Source organism: Pongo pygmaeus, chromosome 6, assembly GCF_028885625.2.
Source record: "Pongo pygmaeus isolate AG05252 chromosome 6, NHGRI_mPonPyg2-v2.0_pri, whole genome shotgun sequence".
In the NCBI taxonomy this organism is placed as follows: domain Eukaryota; kingdom Metazoa; phylum Chordata; class Mammalia; order Primates; family Hominidae; genus Pongo; species Pongo pygmaeus.
This window is the reverse complement of record NC_072379.2, coordinates 38,827,083-38,847,871: the sequence shown is the minus strand read 5'-3', so window position 1 is coordinate 38,847,871 and position 20,789 is coordinate 38,827,083. Positions and strand designations below refer to the sequence as shown.

Below are 20,789 nucleotides of genomic sequence, written 5' to 3'. Positions count from 1 at the left end.
TCCTACGAATGCACTGGGACTCGTTTTAGTATTACTTACTCCACAAGTGAAATCAGACATCAGTGGAACTCAGAAGAAAGAAAGCACAATCTATGAGTCTACAACTGGACAAATTGAGCTGTGTGGTCTCCTGGTCTCCTCTTGATGCCTATGCATCTATACTTGCTGCACAGTTAGAATTCTGCTACTTAATTTGGACACAAATTATTTATATTCTGGGCTTTTTTTTTCGTTACATAAAAGCATTTTTGGCTGGGCGCGGTGGCTCACACCTGTAATCCCAGCACTTTGGGAGGCCGAGGCGGGCAGATCACGAGGTCAGGAGATCGAGACCATCCTGGCTAACACGGTGAAACCCCATCTCTACTAAAAATACAAAAAATTAGCCAGACGTGGCGGCAGGCGCCTGTAGTCCCAGCTACTCAGGAGGCTGAGGCAGAAAAATGGCATGAATCCGGGAGGTGGAGCTTGCAGTAAGCTGAGACTGCACCACTGCACTCCAGCCTGGGTGACAGAGCGAGACTCTATCTAAAAAAAAAAAAAAAAAAAAAAAGCATTTTTGCGTGTTGCTAAATGGTCTTAATAATGACTAGTTTAATCACTCCATAAATTCTACATGCATATAATCTCAAAGGCCAATAGTAACCTTCGGGGCAAACATCATCGATGCTTTTTCTGGAGGCAGAGGTTGGGCAACTGGCTGGTGCTAACAACAGTGAGCTGAAGCGTGGGACAGCCAGGTTCAAATGCCGCGCTCTCTGACTCTCAGGTTCGTCCTCTCTGCCCTGGTTTGCTGAGCATGCTCCTCCAGTGTAAGGCGAATAGGGCTTGGGGAACCCCTTCCCTGGAGCAGGAGACCTGTGCTTGGTGTCCTGTGTGGCTTGGATCCTGACAGCCAGAGCCTCCTAACTCAGGGAACTTGGCCTAGACTTTCCCTCGGCCCTGATTGCAATTCTGTGCTGTACTAGGGCCTGTCAGGTTGGAGAAAGCTCTTTCCCTGCTGGGACCAGATCGGAATCAACAGCACCCCAGGAACTTCATCAGGGCTCCAAGCTGTACTCTGGACCTGTTGATTTGGAGCTTCACCCTCCAGACCAGACTTCAGGGCTAGCCCTGGAGGAAGACTTGGCTGTGCCCTGGGGTTTGAGCCAGGAAATCCTGAGAATCTTCTAAGAAGAACTGTGCCTGCCCATAGATAGCTTGGTTGTGATAGTTAAATGAAGTAACCTATGAGAGGCCCAAAGTGCCATTCCTGGCACTTAGAGATAGCTCAGTAGGTGATAATAACTACTTATATTAGTAATAATAACACGCTGTTGTAAGGTATAGTACAGAGCAAGTGTTTCATAAATCATGGTTATTGTTGTACTATGTAACTATTGATATCAGTTATCTAAAACCACACTGTAAGGGATTAGAAGACTGGAATTCTAGACGGTGTTTACCTTGAGAGCAGTTTGTTTTTCCCTTGAGAAAGGCTGACAAGAGTACACAGATCAATGGTTTACAAGAGAAATCACCTGATAAAGGTGAGAGTTCTTACCCCTGCTACAAAGATGTTGGGGAGTGAGTGGCGCATCATGGAGGAGCAGGATGCCATTGTGTTTCGAATGCCAGGAAGATAGATGCATTTTAATGTGAAGAGGAATAAGAGGATTCCCCGGAGCCATCGAGCCCTCTGAGACAGAAGAACAGAACAGTCAGTGTGCCATGCCAGTCACTGAAAGGTGCAGACATATTCACAGCTGTCAGTCATGCATAAAGAGTTCACTGGATTTGATGATGTTATATAGACCCATGAGTCTCCGAGGGACATCAAGTGCAGATGTCTGAGAGGAGAATGAGTTGGAACTAGGGGTAAATACAAATCATAACACATTTTGAGAAGACCTGCTCTGAATTCTGGCCTGGCCATTTCTTTGAACACCAGGATGGAGCAGGTCTAGCAGGCACACACAGATGGGACTCTGTCCACCCCACGTCTGTTCTCCCTGTCTGCGCCTCAATCTACTGGGCTATAAGAAAATCATCACCATGGAGGGGACTCAAAGAAGTATTTGGTGCATGCTTTATTTCCTTCCCCCCGGATACATGTACAGAATAGGGCACCAACACTTTCCAAGTAGGTTTTTAAAAACGTAATCCTCGCAAATACAGGAGGCACTCCCCTTTTATAGCTCTAGAGTCTATGGCTCAGATAAACAGTGTGAACAGACAAACATAGTACAACTGGGGGCATGGCAGACCCAGGGGCAAACAGCCTTACGGACTCGTCCACATTCACAAGGCCTCTAGGAAGGCTGCTCCCTTCTCCCCTCCCTACCAGGGGCTTATGGGGAAAGTACTTTTGGGTGTATGATCTCATATGCTCTCACCAAAATTGTAAGCCCAAGAGAAAAGAAATGACAGCTGGATGGTTTAAAATCTATATGGGCAATGAATCAAGGTTTTCTGTTTGTTTTATTTCCTCAGTAATTGGGACAAAGTCAACAATGACTTCTGACAACCAAAACCTAGAGAAGCTGTGAGTGGCTGTCACCCCTCAGGTTCCCTTCAGAGCAGGCAGGGCCGCACATGGGTGAATGGGGATGAATGGGGCTTTAGCTAGCACCGGCCAAGAAAAATGCAATGCAAGTTATGGGTGGAATTTTTCTAGTAGTCACATTTTAAAAAGTACAATTAAACAGAGTAAATTTGTTTTATAATATATTTTGTTTAAATTAGTACATGTAAAATCATATAAAATAGCATCATGTCAATATGTAACCAACATAAAAATTATTGAGATATTTTACATTTTTAATTTTTTTTTTTTTTTTTTTGAGATGGAGTCTCAATCTGCTACCCAGGCTTGAGTGGCAGGATCTCGGCTCACTGCAACCTCTGCCTCTTGGTGAGTTCAAGCAATTCTCCTGTCTCAGCCTACCGAGTAGCTGGGACTACAGGCACATGCCACCACAGTGGCTATTTTTTTTTTTTGTATTTTAACAGAGACAGGATTTCACCATGTTGCTCAGGCTGGTCTTGAACTCCTGAACTCAGGCAATCTGCCCGCCTTGGCCTCCCAAAATGCTAGGATTATCGGCGTGAGCCACTGCGCCCAGCACATTTTTAATTTTCATACTAAGTTTATGAAATCCAGTGAGTATTTTACACTCACAGCCCATCTCAGTTTGGACTAGCCACATTTCAAGTTCTCAATAGCCACGTGTGGCTAGTGGTGACTATTGGACAACACGGCTATAAACCTCCTGTGGACAGAGTGGAAGGGCCCCTTTCTTGCCTCCATCTGATTGAGGGATGCCATAAAGCCTTCCGAGTAATTGCCATTATTATGAATTTCATTTATGGAACATCTGCTAGGTGCCAAGCTGTTCCAAGGATATGTTTGAATGTGCCTGTACAAATACACACACACACACACACACACACATTCAAATCCTAGCAAAACCCCCAAGATATGTATCATAGTTCTACCTTATTAAGACTTGAAGAAAGTTAAGAAACTTGCCCAACGGCACGTGGTCAAAGAGGAGCTGGGAGCGAGTTTTAGGTCTGCTGATTCTAAAGCCTGTGCACTTTCATTTTCACACACTCAAATCATAGCTCTTTAATCCTGGGTGTTAAATTCCATCATTAGAAAGTCATTTGTGTTTATCTTGAAGACGACTCGTTCTTCCAGCACCTGGGATGCAGCCTACATTGAAGTTAGAGCTAAATTCCTCTAACTGTCTCTACAGAGAATAATTTGACAAACAGCACAAGAGGTGCCCACAGAAGTGGAATTAGGAGGGAAAGCCGTAGTGTGGGCACAGGCCAAGGTGCCAAAACAGAGACGGGTACACGAGGGCACCTCAGAAGACAAACATTGTCTACACTGCACATTTCCCAAAAGCTGGCCCTGAACACACAGCAACACAACAATACAGCTGAATGGTGTGAGATACAGGTTCCTGCCTTGAGCGCTCCTGGGTCAGGACAGTGTGGACCATGTCCTTGGAGGGCCGTTCCATTGCATTATAGTTCTGTGCTTAGGAATGCAGCTACCCAGGACCCCAAGATCAGAGGCCAGTTCCAGTGCAGCTCCTATGTCAATGTGAGTGACCTTGTGCCAGTTGCTTAACTTTTCAGAGCCTCGGTCTAGATGGGTGGCATACTAGTACCTGTTTCATTAGATGGTTGGATAGCTTAACATACACTTGACTATATAGAATTTAGTGCCTGGCAGGAGTGAACCTCAATACATGTCGGCTCTTCTCAGAAGCTAATTGAAGAATTGGAAATTGGCATCTGCCTTAGACAGGATCCCCAGGGAAGAGGGACTCTCCCCAGGTAAGTTTTTCTGGCAGGGGCAGGGAACATAATGAGAAAGATAGGACATCAGTGGGGAAAAGGGATATAAGGATGAACTCACTTCCCAAGGTCAGAAGTCAGGAGGAGGCTATTTACTCCAAGTCACCAGGTCAGTATGTAGACCAGATTCATGTTTGCCCTACTCTTGCTTCTAGAAAACCTCCCCTGTACACATCAGGTGAAAAGAACATCCTACAAAGTGTTTCACTCTGCCCGGTCTTCCTGAGGCCCATGCCTGCTGGCCAATCAGTGACTAATCAGATGCTCTTGTAAGCTGTGCACTGAGAGACAGAAAGCCAGCCACCATCTGTGGGCCTTTAAGCACAGGCAAGGGAGTGTCAGGCATGTCGGCAGTGTAGCCGACAGGACCATGCAAGACCACAGTTACGTGGGTAAGCCAGAACTCAAATAGTAGGAAGCGGGTTGACTAGCAGAGCTATACTATAAAAGGTAGACCAGGAAGCTTGCTGTCTGTCCCAGAGAGAGATGCCAATAAATTAAGCAGCCAGTCCTCATCAGGCCCTAATATTGGTACCAGGGGAGCAGTAGTGAACAAAATAGATACATTCTCTATTCTGCAGTTTCCAGCCTTGTGGGGGAAGACAGTAAACCAAATAATTGCTTAATGCAGATTTCATTAGATGCTGATAAGTGCCTGCAGAACAGGTCCCTGGTTGGCCTTGGCCAGCCCAGCTCTTCCCCTTTTCTTGCTTATAGTTCTCACAATAACTGTTGAATGTGCTAGGAATGCAATATCCAGAGATAAGGAGGAACTACGTGGAAGAGCGTGGGCTCTGGTCAGTTCCTCCGAGAAGAGGATGCCCTCTAACACTTTAGCACAGCATGTTATGTTCCCCCAGCTTATGAAACTTCAGGGCAGGCAGCTTTCCAGGCTCTCTGAAGTGGTGCAAGTGGGACACACATAGACAGGACTCTGTCGGGACACACACAGACGGGACTCTGTCGGGACAAACACAGACGAGATTCTGTCGGGACACACACAGACGGGACTCTTTCCACCCTGGTCAGCTTTCCTGAGCTGGGGGCACCGGCTCACCATGCAGCCCAGGCTTCTGCTGTCCCTGCCAATCTGTGAGTGACAGCTGCTTTGCCTTGCTTGTGCGAGTGTTCTGTCTCATCAGATTCATGTATTTTTTACTTCAGGAGAAAAGCCAAATCTTCTGCTTGGGCTCCTTTAGAACCTGTTTCTTTCCTCTAGCCTAGGGAGTTTCTCTTGCTTGCAACAAAATGATCTCCAACAAAGAGGCAGGGACTGGGGCACTGGTGGAGGAAGCAGAAGTATAGAGGAAATGAGCCTCATCCTGCCTGGTTCTCCTTACACAGCGGACAGGAGCCAAGGGGTGAGAGGGAGGTTGTGGGGCAGATGGATGGACCTGGGGAGAAGGGGCGTGAAGATGGAGGTGAACTGGCCCTTGTTCTCTAGTTGCTATAGGACTCATCCAGCCCTGGGGGTGGCCCTGGGGCCCTGACCGCCCTCTAGATGGGCAAAGGAGGACAAGGAGGGTAGGGGAGGGGAGGGGCTAGATCTGAAGGCAGCAGGGCAAGGAGGCAGAACATGTGGGTTCATCTTCCACCACCACAGGAAGGCAGTGTCCCATGCTGTTGTGGGGGGATCCTCCTCTGTCTCATTGGCCCTCTCCCCAGGGCTCGTCCAGGCCCATCTGTGCACATTTGCCTGGTCCTCCTGATAGGAGCCCCCATCCCTGTGGGGAACCATTCCCTGCAGGAAGGGCTGCCTAGGGGAAGGAGGTGCAGGGACTTTGAAACCAGACTTCCCTCTGTTGAGGGACCTGATACTCTGTGAGCTTTGGTGTCTTCACTTGCAAAGCGGCTAATACTGCCTGCATTTTTGACTGTCGCCAGGATGAAGAGAGAAAATGGTGTGTCTAAGCAAGTCAGTGCTAGTCTCCTTCCTCCACGCTGCATCAACACCTGCTTCCTGTGCCCCTTAGCGTCCCCTGGAGGCACTGGGGGAATTCTAGGCTCTTGAGTTCTGCTCCACGCAGAATCCACATACCCCAGTGTTCAAAGCACGTCTCAAGCTCTTCAGGCCCTTCACTGTCCTGGCCACTCCCATCTGCCAGCTCAGAGCATCATCTCTCAATATGGAACAAATCTGTTGTCTTGCACCTTCTAGAGTTTGTGTGACCTCTGCCTTTTGGATGGCATCACAGTGCATGGCCTCTATCTGTATGGCCCTGAGCACACCGTGTACCTGATTCCATGATGCCATAAGGGTGAGGTCCATAAATGCTTGGGAAAGTCCTCTGTGAAACTGGTCAGTGACATCTCCAGCAAGAGCAGCAAGGTGGCCAGAAACTGCATAGTAGGTGAGGCTCACTCCAACCATGGAGAGCTGCAACATCCAAGAGAAAGGTCCTCAGATGGCTCCTGAGGAAGGGCTTACCTGGCACCCCATGTGACATGTGTTTGTAAGTTACAGTCATGAGTCACTTAACTACAGGGATGCCTTCTGAGAAATTCATCGCTGGGTGATTTTGTCCTTGGGGGAACATTATAGGGTGCACTTATGCAAACACAGACAGTTCCACACACCTAGGCTATATGAGACAGCTTATTGTTCCCAGGTTACAACCCTGTGCAGCGTGTTCCCGTACTGAATACTATAGGCAATCAAACACAGTGAAGTACTGGTGTATCTAACTATATCTAAGCATCGAAAAGATACAGTAAAAATACAGTACAAAAGGTAAAAAATGGTCCACCTGTATCAGCACTTACCATGAATGGCACTTGCAGGACTAGAAGTGTCTCTGGGTGAGGCAGTGAGTGAATGTGAAGCCCTAGAGCATTACTGTATGCTAATGTAGACTTTATAAATGCTGCACACTTAGGCTACACTAAATTTGTAAAACATTTTTCTTTCTTCAGTAACAAATTAACCTTAGCATACTGTAACCCTTTTACTTAAAAATTTTTTAATTTTTTTAACTTTTTGACTCTATAATAACACAGCTTAAAACACAAACACACTTTACAGCTGTACAAAAAACATTTTCCTTATATCCTAATTCCAAAAGCTTTTTTCTATTTTTAAAATTTCTGTTTTAATTTTTTATTTTTAAACTTCTTTATTAAAAGCTAAGATACAAACAGACATATTTAGCCTAGGCCTATATGCAAGGTCAGAATCAAGATGTCATTAGGTGACAGGAATTTCTTAGCACCATATGATCTTATGGGACCACCACCTTGGCTGAAATTCGTGTGGTACATGACGTTAACTGTAACAACACTAAATGATGCCTGATCTCAAATGCTGTTTTGAGATTAACACTACAGAGGGAGAAAACTGCAATAATGTTGGCAGTAGATAGTGCACAATCAATTTCTTATTTAAATTATTTTTTCAGTATATAAACAGTTTATTGTTATTTTTCAAAAGAAAATGACACTAGAGAGGCTACCTCCAGCCAGTTCCTTGGCTTTCGCCAGTAGCTGAGGACACCCTTGTCCATCATACGGTAGAGTTGAACACAGAGGTGGATCAGGCTGAGTGTCAGGAAGACCAGCTGGTGGAGAGAATGTAAACAACAAGATCAACAGGAATGCTGATAAATTGTTTTTTGAAGGTCTAAACATGTGACCAGCTCCCCTGCCAATCACCTTTGAGTAGCTAGGATGCAAGCCCATTTCCTGTTCTGCAGAGGTTTAATCCTAAACTTGCTCTTCTGTAGGCACTTGGGGTGGTTTGGTGCCTCTCTAAAGTCAAGCACTCACAGAAACTCCATGCCAGGGGTTAGAACCCGAGATGGTCTCTGCACTCAGGGAAAGCATGGAGTACGGGCATCTACAGCCACTAGGCCTCCCGACCTCCATGCCAATCCTCCAGTCCTTCCTTGGCACCACTCAAAAGAGTGAGTTTCTGTGTACATGTGAAATAGATAACATATGAACTATATATACATATATATTAGTTTTCTCAGCCAAGTAAAGTCTTCTAAAGCTCCCTTATAAGCACTTTCTTAAAGTTCTGTATGTGATTCTCTCTCCAGTGGTGAGTTACCTGTTGATTCATGCCTTTAATCACTAATCCAAACTCAAATTTAGTTATGGATTTGCAAGGAACTGAAGCACATCAGCAGGGCTTTATGCATCTTCTCTGTCCTCTGTTGGAGTTATGTGCATTGTGTCCCATTGGCCTGCTGTAAGGAGCTACACACATAATCAAAGCAGGGTTCACTTTTGGGTGCTGCAAGGTGTTTAACAGCAGTGCTGTTCTGAGCCTTATTGGAGCCTGAGGCAAAGAAACTATCAGGAAAACATCCTGCCATTGCCTACAATTTCCATATTTTGTCCAATATGATTTTTTGATATGAATTCTGATGTTTATAAATATTGCACCAGAATACTGTTTGCCTTGATAACCAAGTATTTGTGGTGCCCCTTAAATTTGATGCCCAAGGTAAGTACTTTATGTGTCTCCCCCAGGCAGACCCTGACCAGTGGCCCATGCTCCCACCCTCCATTCTGCCCACACCAGCGCGAGCTGAGCTCTACACAAATCTCAGCCTTTACCGGGTCACTGAACAGTCCCTAGAGTCTAAAACCTCTTGAGACTCCCCTCTCTTCACTGCTAAAGCAAAGTAACCTTGACCTGAAAAGTCAGCAGGACTTAGTTCTTCATAGAAGAAAAGTCAACTACAGGCAGAAAATCAGGAAAGTTCCCAGGGAATAGCTCAGAGTGACTTCTGGCGTTTTGGATTGCTCGGTGAAGCTATGTGGACATATTCCATCTCATCAAAACTCTGGGTACTGTGGACTGAAGATTTGTGTTCCCTTGAATTCACAGGAGGAAGCCCTAACTCCTAGTGTGGATACATGTGGGGATGGGGCCCCTAAGGAAGTAATCAAGGTTAACTGGGGCTCTGGTCCTATAGGATTAGCGTCCTTACACAAAGAGACTCTAGACAGCTCTCTCTTGCTCTCTTTCCCTGTGTATACCCACAAAGAAGAGGTTCTGTGAGCACACCGTGAGAAGGCGGCCATCTCCCAGTACTAGAGCCCTCGCCAGAATCTCACCAGGCTTGATCTTGATCATGGAATTCCAGCCTCTGGGAGTGTGGGAAGTAAATGTCTCCCTCTTTTTTTTTTTTTTTTTAAGACGGAGTCTTGCTCTGTTGCCCAGGCTGGAGTGCAGTGGCGCGATCTTGGCTCACTACAACATCCGCCTCCCAGGTTCAAGCAATTCTCCCGCCTCAGCCTCCCAAGTAGCTGGGATTACAGACGCATGCCACCATGCCCGGCTAATTTTTGTATTTTTTTAGTAGAGATGGGTTTTCACCATGTCGGCCAGGCAGGTGTTGAACTCCTGACCTTGTGATCCGCCTGCCTCGGCCTCCCAAAGTGCTGAAATTACAGGCGTGAGCCACTGCGCCTGGTCATAAATGTCTCTTTTTAAAGCACCCAGTGTAGGCTATTCTGTTACAGCAGCCTGAGCTAAATCCCTGGGGGGATCTAAACGTCAGGCCCAATTCTCCCGTGATGAATTTGGTACCTCAAGACAGCTCTATATTTGCCTTTGCCACACATGTGAAGATTGGCTTCCCCACTGGGGGTCTTCTTCATCTCATGCCCCAGCCCTTAGTGTGATGCTTGCCGCACGAAGGGGATGTGACAAAGAGTGTGACCGGAAGGGTGGGTGAAAGGGTAGGGAACTAGTCCTGTCTGGTGGAGAAGCCCAGCCCAGGTGAAGCCCCATCTTCCTGTGCACCTCCAGGAGGCCCAAGAGGCAGGTCAGCTCACCTGGGGAAGCATGAGGTGGTACTGCAGGGCTGAGTTGCTGTGGAAGATGCTGAATGACTCCACCAGGGATGAGGGGACGAGACTCCCCGTAGGGAGGATCTCCACGCTCAGGGACACGCTGGTGAAGAGTTGGGTTGGAGGGTTATAGAGGGTGAAGAGCACAGACACAGCCCTGGTGCTGCGGTCAATCCACATGCTGGCCCTGAGTCGGGACAGGAACGTGTGGGCTTCAGGCCTGTAAAGCAGCATACACTGGGGTAGGGCAGGGCAGGGAGGAAGGCGCAGAAGTCTACTGAGGCTCCCAGCTGCAGGTCCCATGCTGGGAACACCCTATGCTAGACTTCGCAAGGACACACAGTGCCTGGGCTTCAAGGGGCAGGACAGATGGCCCTCTGTGTCTAAGAGACCTCATCAATAGCCGTCTGTCCTCTCTCCTTGCCCCACCCTCTTCCCTGCAGCAGCCCAGGGGACCCTCAGGCAGGAGGGACCTGGAGAACAGAGGCCTCCATTTCCCACCCCACCCCATGTGAGGCAGAGATGCCCACTGTCTCTCTCCAGGGACTCTAGAATATTCATTTTTCTTTTTTTTTCTAGAGTCCCCACTGTTTGGAACAAACAAGCTGGGAGAAGGCAGTTACTAAATACTAACCTGTACTTAGTAACAATTAAATCATTCCCTTTTTAAAGAGTATTACTCAAAGGCACACATTATTGTAACTGTCTAGACCTTCCCGTTGGTCTAAGACCATCTGTGTTACCACTGGGTCAGCACAGCTTCAACCCAGTGTGAGGTGCACGCTGCTCGGGGAGCCATGGGTGGCTGTGGACAACAGTGTGACTGGCTGGATGGGGCAGGCGGCCTGACCTCAGACCTAGCTGCAACATGGGGTCGTGCTTGTTACGCCCTTGAACCTCCACCCCTCACCCTCAGGACGTGGGAAAAGTAGCACAGGGCCTACTCCACAGAGCTGGGTGAGGATTAAATGAGACAGTAAACACCCAGCTTGGCACAAGGTCAGCATGCAACAAATGCTCCTTATATTCCGTGAGCTACAGATGTTCTAGCAACCACTTTTTGAAAGAACGTTTGCTCTGTGCTCTCCCACATGGAGGCCTGAGCCTGTGTGACGTTTCTATCATTCAAAACAATGACAAGTCTTGCTGGAGCCCCTGGCAGTGGTGTGCTGACCTCGCGGGCCTGTCAGGAGGCCGCACCTGCTGCAGATGCGCCACGTCCAGCAGGCACCCGAGCTGGAGTGGCAGCGGCAGGCAGGATGAGTCCCGGCCCTTCGAATCTCACTGACCTTGTTCTGCCCAGGCTGAGCACACAGTCCTCCCTTGCTCCACAGCCCCTGGGACCATTCAAGGTCACGTTTTGGTTCTCTGGGTCTATCAGGTAGGGGTTCTCAGGGCCTCCAACTTCGGGAATACATGTAGGAATAGAGTCTTTGATGAGTGCTGAAAATGGCCTGGGAGGCTGCAGAACAAACCAGCAGTCAGAAGACACAGATACTATTCCCAAGGCTACCCTGCAATCTGGGGTCTCCAGGCCTGGCCACACGTGAACACCTGCTCTGTCCTGCAACATGGCGCCCTTCTCTCCTCATAGGCTCATTCTGCAGCCTGTTTCGTGGTCTACAGACTCTAGCTCAAGCTACAGGATCAAGGCTCTATCCACGGAAGGTTGGCATCTGAAATGTGTAAGGGTCTAAGGCTTAGACCACTTGAAGACTTCCCCATCATGAGATGCTAGGTAAAATGCCTGTCTCAGGGCACACCCTCCCCATTAGAAAAAGATATGTGAATATTCTATTTTTAGATTGTTTGATTAAATATCCTAGTTTTGCCTAGAATGCCAGTCTCTAAGGCCAAAAAGTGAATTGAAGAAACCTGCAGCAGAATGCCAAGGAAGAGGCTTTGGGAAAGGGTTCATAAGGGGGAAGGAAGGAAGGGTGAGGCTTGCCCTCTCCCCAGCCCTGGCACTGACAATTCCAATCACCACTGAACTCTCAGAGAAGTTCAAATGATCTGCCAGGGTCCTGCCCCAGTGTTGCCTAGACTTCTCTAATTCCATTTATTTTTGGAAGCAAAAGGAAAAGGAACATCTTACCTTGCATAAATGGCTAGGAAAAACTTTTAGCTGCCTAATTACAGAACTGCCTATTAGGTAGCATTTTCCTCCAAGAGCTCCAGGCTGAAAGGAGAAAAAAGATGATGAGGACTGGGTGTGCTGTGGACCTCGAACCTCCTCATCAAGCGGTGCTCAAAAGGCGTGGGGATGCTCTGGGTAACTCCACCTACTACCATAGAGGTCAGAGTTTTATTTTCCTTCCAATACCATTTTAGGGATATAACCAACATTCTAAGAAGGCAGCAACAACCTCCCTAGAATTGTCCTGGAAAAGGATTAACGTTCAAATGATGTTTGTAACTTGCGTCACATGAGAATGCTCTCTTTCATCTTTTTTGAAAGTTTCTCCAGTGTCATCAACCCAAGAGACTATATAGAATACAACAAAATAAAATTATAAATAAACTGCTCGAGGAATATGGACAAATATATCTCTCTCTCTTTTTTAAATTTAGAGACAGAGAATAGCTCTGTCGCCCAGGCTGGAGTGCAGTGGTGTGACCTCAGCTCACTGCAACCTCCATCCACCGGGTTCAAGCAATTCTCCTGCCTCAGCCTCCCAAGTAGCTAGGATTACAGGCATGCACCACCATGCCCAGCTAATTTTTGTATTTTTAGGCTGGAGTGCAGTGGCATGATCTTGGCTCACTGCAACCTCCACCCCTCGGGTTCAAGCAATTCTCCTGCCTCAGCCTTGCAAGTAGCTGGGATTACAGGCACAGGCCACCACACACAGCTAACTTTTGTATTTTTAGTAGAGACGGGGTTTCACCATGTTGGCCAGGCTGGTCTCGAACTCCTGACCTTGTGATCCATCTGCCTCGGCTTCCCAAAGTGCTGGGATTACAGGTGTGAGCCACTGTCCGCAGGATATTTCATTTTTAAACATGGGAAAGGGGTTGAAAATAAAAGATGAGCAAGGAATGGGATTATGCAAAATGCGTATTAACTTTTTCTTCAGAACTTGGGATCAACCTCTCCTCTTTCTGGAAGCTTCCTTGCACTTCCTCTGTTTTGGGGTGGTTCTTGTGTTTCCTTGTCAGGGTATTTTGCATGTGCAACTAGAATCTTCCATTTCCTGACCTCATACCCCATCAGCCTGAGGGCTCCTGAGGCTCTGCCATAGCCCCTGTGTCTATCTCAGGCCTGGGAAGCGCAGGAATCTGGAGAATCCCATGCAGCTCAGCAGGGTGTAATGGGATGGGGCCAACGGGTTCTGACAGGAAAGGAACAGGATGCTCTGCTGGGACCCGCTGGAGAGTCACCGGCCTTACACCTGCATGGTCATTGAAGAACCTACGCAGTGCTGCAGTTCAGCATTAGTGATTGTTTCACCCACTGCAAGATGGCCTTTCTGAGATGATCTCCTATGAAGAGGAGACGGAAAGCTCACCTGAGCCCCCGGCACATGGGTTGATGGGGAGCCTCCCGGGTACAGCCTGTCCAGAAGTGTGGTCAGACTCCAGTCCCACCAGTCAGCGATGTTTCTCAGGCCACCCAAGGAGTTTCTGGCATTTCTTAATGCAAGAACAAAAATAAAAAGTTGCTTCTGCATCAACAAGAACAACTAAACTTGAGAACAAAAGCATGTTTTTTTGCCAATTTTTCTCTCATTCAGATTTCAGGTACTCCGCAGGAATTAAACTCAAGCTGCCTGCAGCGTGAAGCATGAAACCCTGGAACTCACTTTGCTCCTTAGTAGCAGGAGATAAGAGAGAATGGTGGGTGAAGCACTTGTTCATTTGCTCACTCTGTCAGTCACTCAACAAACATTACTATGCAACTACTAGGTGTCAGGCACTCTTCTAGGCACTAGGAAACAGAAAATCAATTCTCTGCCCTCCTATGGGGAAACAGGCAACAAATAAGATAAATAAGCAAATATATACTATGTTGTGACAAATATGAAGGAGGAAAAAAAAAGCAGGAAAGACAGGCAAGTGGTGGGGTAAGCAGGTGTTCCAGCAGCCATGGAAGGCTTCAGTAGGTGGTGACATCTAGCAAAGACCTGAAGGTGAGGGTGGAGCCCTTGGTCATCTGAGGGAGGGTATTCCAGGCAGAGGGGACGGTGAGGGCTTCCACAACCCTAAAGGGTGGGAAGGTGTCGGGGCCACAGGGCTGGTGCAGAGGGAGCATCAGGGCTAGGGTAGACAAGGGAGGCTCTGGGACATCCAGACCAAGACCCAGTCCTCTCTCTGCACCGACTGCAGACTGGGCGCAGCATGTGACTGGCCTCCCAAGATGCCTGTGAGTGGCGGATATGAAGACATAGATGAAGTGCAGTGTTGGCACAAACACTAGTCTGTTTTCTTTCCAATTAACTTCTTTATTATGTTTATAGATATGCTTCATTTTTCCACCAAGGAACTGATTTAAGGGAGCACTGAAATAATGTCAAATGAACAAAATTTATCATTTTTAGTTTGCTCAGACACTGCTATAAAGCCACATGCACAGGCCAAGGCTGTGCATGGCAGCAGCAGGGTGTCCATTTGGCTCTGAGCTACAGCCAGAGGCAAAAGGATACAATCAAGTGTTCCTAAGAGAAAGCAAAGTACCTCTCACCTAACTCTAAAAAACCTTCTCATACATAGCTTCCCATGAAGAATCACCGAAGAATGGAAAGGATGGGGTGCTCATCAACATGCCCTCAGCAAACAGAAATGGCTCTGATGTGGCTGTTTCATCCAGGTTTCTCTCCACAAAAAGGGGAGACCAAAATAGTTCTCAGAAAAAGGAATTTTGTCATAAGGTGAGAAGAAGTTAGAAAGTCACCCAAGTACACACAATTGAATGCCTGGTCCAGCACCAGATCCAGACTACTCCAAAGAATGAACACACTATGAGTCATTCAGATGATAGCTATGGCTTTGGTAAACGAGGCTTGAGAGCAAAGTTGGGCTGTAGATAGCAGGCCTGGAGCCGACTCTCACTGTGAGAGCCAATTTTGCACAACTCCTCCCAACTCCATGTTCAGTGATGTCACATTGGTGGTGTGAAAGACCATGGTGGTTCTGGGCGCAGTGGCTCATGCCTGTAATCCCAGAACTTTGGGAGGCTGAGGCAGGCATATCATCTGAGGTCAGGAGTTTGAGACCAGCCTAGCCAAAATGATGAGACCCCGTCTCTACTAAAAATACAAAAAATTAGCCGGGCGTGATGGTGCACGCCTGTAATCCCAGCTACTCAGGAAGCAGGAGAATCGCTTGAACCCAGGAGGCAGAGGTTGCAGTGAGTAAAGATCATGCCACTGCACTCCAGCCTCAGTGACAGAGTGAGACTTCATCTAAAACAAACAAACAAACAAACAAACAACCATGGTGGGAGGATTTACACCACGGAAATTGGCTGGCAGATGCTATAAATCAGTGCTTTTGTTCTCCAGTTGTTAACTGTTTCCAGCACACCACAAAGACTATGTTTACAGGTAAGGTGTAGAACGGACACTCCACTGTTGATTCAGAGCAGATTTTGCAGATAATTTAGAAAAAGTTTTTTAAAACTTGATAGTCATGACAATAATTGGACAATATTAAAAAAATCAAAGACAAATAAGTGTCACTAGTATGTAGAGTAATAAAGAGATGCAGTAGCCTCAACCAATCATCTATATATACTATAAATGTGTTCGAAAATTTCCATATGGCTGGGCACGGTGGCTCAGGCCTATAATCCTAGCACTTTGGAAGGCTGAGGTGAGTAGATCACTTGAGGCCAGGAATTTGAGACCAGCCTGGCCAATATGGCTAAACCCCCGTCTTTACTAAAAACACTAAAATTAGCCAGACATGGTGGTGGGCGCCTGTAGTCTCAGCTACTTGGGGGGCTGAGGCAGGAGAATTCCTTGAACCTGGGAGGCGGAGGCTGCAGTGAGCCGAGATCGCATCACCGCACTCCAGCCTGGGCAACAGAGCGAGGCTCTGTCTCAAAAAAAAAAAATTTCCATAGCATGTATGAGTAAAAGTCTAGTGAATTAATTTATCTGACTGGTTTTATTTCCTTTTTCTTACAAAGAAATGATCTCTTATCCTTTCAAGTATTTGATCTTCATTGGTTTATACATCTTTAGAACTTAATCTTTGCAGGTCTTTTATTGGGTGCTGGTTCTTAACTCTGGACTTCTCTACAAGTTTTGTCAAACTATCAAATGCAGAGCAAATTGGAGGCCTGCCAGAGCACCCAGAGGGTGGAATGAAGCAACAGAGAGGCATCAGGAAAGGAGAACACAGATGGAGACAGAGATGGGAGGCATAAGGTGAGCAGATACATCTCTGCAAATATTCACGCCAAAGGAAAGGATGAATGAGCCGGGGGCACAGTGATGCAGGGAAAAGGGCAGGAGGGTAGGAAAGAGGCAAAGGATGGCTGGAGGTGAATTTTCAACAGAGGAAAGTGTTGAGCATCTGCTGTGGGAAGCAAGATGATTTGACGACAAACATTGTACATTTATAGCAACTAATATGCTCCATTTTCTGTGTTTTTAAAGAATAAAGTATAGACATTATAGCCATGTTGAGTTTGCACCACTTTTGGGGAAATGGTATCACTTCTTGACACTTGCTTCCCTATTGGAATAACATTAAGGAACTAAGTTAAAAAGCCCTGAAAATAACCCAAAGCCAAAAGGCCCAATGGCCAGACTGTAGACATCTCACACCTCACTCCTGGCACACCCAAAGTGCAGGTGGTGAACCAAATGAGCCAGGAGTATTCTGGCCCTGTCTGTATTAGTTACCGCAATTATATAAAATAAGCCCACAAAGCTGGCTAAACAACACAAAAGATAAAATCAGCTGTTATTTTACATTTATGGCACTTGGATAGAACTCCTGCTTCATTGATTGCTGCTTTATTTGCTGGTTTATTTTTTGTTTTTGTTTTTTTTTTTTTTGGAATTTCATGAAGTCTTCCATAAGTTTAGAAACACTTCAAATACAATTTAAATATGGCAAAATCCAAGAACGCAATGACTTCTTAAGACATAAGGTACTTAGTAGTCCAGTTCCCTCCCTTTATAGATGAAGATGCTAAGTCCAAGCACTTGCCAGAGTTACCTGGCAACCAAACATGAGTTGGGGGCCCAGTCTCTGAACTCTGTTTCATCCATTTCCACTCCTGGGCTTACTCAGCTTCTCTATCTGGAATGCTAGTAAATGCCAAACCCTCAGTTGTTGTTGATGTTTCAGGATTAGGTATTGGGGGCTAGGAGGTGAGATGGAGAGGGTCCACTTTAAACATTCCATTACCAACCGGTTCACTTATATATCCCTGCCTGGTGGCCAGAGCACCCAGAGGCAGTGAGGTTTTGCATCCCTGTGGGAAACATAAGATCTATGCAAACCCACAGGAGTTGTGAATGTGAGCACATCAATCTCATGTGCACCTGAGAGATCTCACAAACATTATCTCAGCTGCGATATTTCTGATTTGAATATCAAGAAGCAACAATTCATATGAGAAATATGTCAAACAATGTTGACTTGTGAAATGTGAGATAAAAAATAAACTAGCAAAAGCCAGAGGTTTTTCATGTTTAGATTTCCATTTCCATTGAGGACCCAAATTATCACTTTGTTTTGCACACAGCACCACCTACTGGCACAGGCTGTGCACTTGCACAGATAGGAGAGCTGAAAAGTTGGTCACGGATGGAAATAACTGCTGGTTTCACAAATGAGGAGGCGGAAAATTCCACTTAATTTCACTATTACAATGCTCAGCAGAAAAAAAAAAAAAACACTTGGATTGCTGAGCTACAGAACACCCAGACTCATAGCACTGGGACTTCCAGGTCTTACCTTACGAGTGGGTCAAAACACTGACAAAGGGGACAATATCCATTAGCCATTATCTTGCTGCGTATGAATAACCCTCTCTCACAAAAAATAAAGATAAATATGTTCTGAAATAATTGATAAAATTAAATTGACTTTCCAGCCACTCACTTCTGCCAAAAAATCCAACCAAAAACTATTTACGTCAAATTGAACTACTTAGTCAAAGGCAACACACTCATAGAGTTGCTGCATAAATGTGTCTTTAAATATTCACCAAGGTAAATAAGGTAACTCCTGGAACACACTGAATTATTGTATTTACCAGCATTGAAATCATAGCAAAGAACCAATATTATTTCGTATCATGCACTTTATAATTCAAAGCCACACTGCCTTGAAAGGACTATCAGACTGACTATTTGTGGCAGGTGAAAATAAAGCCTAACCGTGGATTCAAGAACAACTCTCAGAAATAAAAGGAAGACTACATTAAATGCACCTGTTGATGACAATATGCATCCCAATTTTAGAAGCACTGAGACATGGAAAAGAAATATGACACAACAAAATGCTATCATGCTTGCCTTTGCCTGGTGGTATCAAGGAAATTTTTCTGCTTTACACTTTTCAGTTCTGCTAGATTTACCTATGATCAACATCTGCTACTTACAGAAAGGAGGAGGAAGAAGCAAATGAACAACTTGAGAAATGATCAAGAACTTGAGAGGTGTTAGAAACTGAAGGCTGGGCATGGTGGCACACACCTGTAATCCCAGCACTTTGGGAGGCTGAGGCAGGTGGATCACTTGAGGTCAGGAGTTCAAGATCAGCCTGACGAACATGGTGAAATCCCATCTCTACTAAAAATACAAAAAAATTAGCCAAGTGTGGTGGCACATGCCTGTAATCTCAGCTACTTGGGAGGCTAAGGCAGGAGAATCGCTTGAACCTGGGAGGCGGAGATTGCAGTGAGCTGAGATTGCGCCATTGCACTCCAGCCTGGGTGACAAGAGCAAAACTGTTTCAAAAAGGAAAAAAAAAACTGTTAGAAATTGAGTGTCAGTTATTATGAACTTCAACTATAGGCTTTGATAGAACTCTGAGGTCTCCAGCAAAAAAGAAACTGCAAGACCCTGTTTTGGCACAGAACTTAAAATTCCTTCAAATATCCTTGTTTTACTATTTACCCCAAACGAGATGCTAAGAACGTGTCCAAAGTCTGTGAATGGAGGGAGGTTTTATTAATACTGGGGAAATGGTGACAGTCTTTCCAGTGTTTCATATGTGGGATGTGAAACATGGCGAAGGTGCACACAGGCTATGGAATAGTGCAATGGCCCCAGATCTGGAGGAGTTACCCAAACCTCCTACCTTGTAAATTCTTTCCGGATAGCTTGATTGAGGGAGTATTCATCTTGGGAAAATCTCCCATATATTACACACAAAAGCAGAAGCAGCATGAGGATGTCCATGGAAATGTCTCTGTAAGAAGAGTTTTTAAGTTAGCATCCATACAGACCCTGTATGTAGGTACCTGAGTGTTTCAATTTGCAAAAGATTTATTATCATTATTATTATTATTATTTTTGAGACGGAGTCTCACTCTGTCACCCAGGCTGGAGTGCAGTGGCACAATCTTGGCTCACTGCAACCTCTGCCTCCTGGGTTCAAGCGATTCTCCTGCCTCAGCCTCCCGAGTAGCTGGGACTACAGGCGCGTACCACCACGCTCGGCTAACTTTTCTATTTTTAGTGGAGACGGGGTTTCTCCATATTGGTCAGACTGGTCTAGAACTCCTGACCTCAGGTAATCCGCCTGCCTCAGCCTCCCAAAGTGCTGGGATTACAGGCGTGAGTCACCATGCCGGGCCAAAAGATTTTAAATGAAACTCGGCTTTTAAATCCCTGGGAGGAAATTTTTGTATAAAGTGTGAGGTGTGTGTTGGGGTTTATTTATTTATTTATTTTGCATATCAATATCCAGTTTTCCCAGCACTTTTTTTTTTTTTTTGAGACAGTCTAGCTCTGTCACCTAGACAAGTGCAGTGGCACAATCTCAGTTCATCGCAACCTCCCCATTCCCAGTTCAAGCAATTCTCCTGCCTCAGCCTCTGGAGTAGCAGGGATCACAGGCACCCACTACCACGCCGTGCTAATTTTTTGTATTTTTAGTAGAGATGGGGTTTCACCATGTTGACCAGGCTGGTCTCGAACTCCTGACATCAGGTGATCCACCTGCCTCAGCCTCCCAAAGTGCTGGGATCACAGGCATGAGCAACCACGCCCGGCCCCCAGCACCATTTTTAAAAGATCATCCTTTTTCCATTGGATCATCTTTCTCTCTCTGCCAAAAAAAATCAGTTGAGCATATTTGGGTAAGTCTATTCCTAGGTTCTCTATTCTGTTCCATCGATTTGCATGTCTATCTGTCCCCAAACATCATGCTGCCTTGGTTTCTGCAGCTGTATAGTATGTCTTAAAGTCAGATAGTGTCCGTCCTCTGACTTTGCTCATTGTTTTCAGAATTGTTTAGGCTATTCTGGTTCTTTTGCTTTCCATATAAATTTTAGAATCAGTTTGTCAATATCTGTAAAAAAAAAAAAAAGCTTGTGTATTTTGCCGGGCGCAGTAGCTCACGCCTGTAATCCCAGCACTTTGGGAGGCCAAGGCGGGTGGATCACGAGGTCAGGAGATCGAGACCATCCTGGCTAACACGGTGAAACCCCATCTCTACTGAAAATA

General features: G+C 46.0%; 1 protein-coding gene across 1 annotated transcript in view; it reads right to left on the bottom strand.

Annotated features, from left to right (window-relative positions):
* Positions 1-20,789, bottom strand: part of PKD1L1 (polycystin 1 like 1, transient receptor potential channel interacting) — a 181,230-nt gene that overhangs the window by 26,956 nt on the left and 133,485 nt on the right. The window contains exons 45-52 of the mRNA XM_063667326.1: positions 19,420-19,530; positions 13,665-13,788; positions 12,251-12,334; positions 11,445-11,617; positions 10,141-10,375; positions 7,803-7,907; positions 6,590-6,730; positions 1,544-1,678 (exon numbers count right to left, since the gene is read on the bottom strand). Coding sequence (XP_063523396.1) covers positions 1,544-1,678; positions 6,590-6,730; positions 7,803-7,907; positions 10,141-10,375; positions 11,445-11,617; positions 12,251-12,334; positions 13,665-13,788; positions 19,420-19,530 — 1,108 coding nt within the window. The remainder of the gene's footprint in view (positions 1-1,543; positions 1,679-6,589; positions 6,731-7,802; positions 7,908-10,140; positions 10,376-11,444; positions 11,618-12,250; positions 12,335-13,664; positions 13,789-19,419; positions 19,531-20,789) is intronic.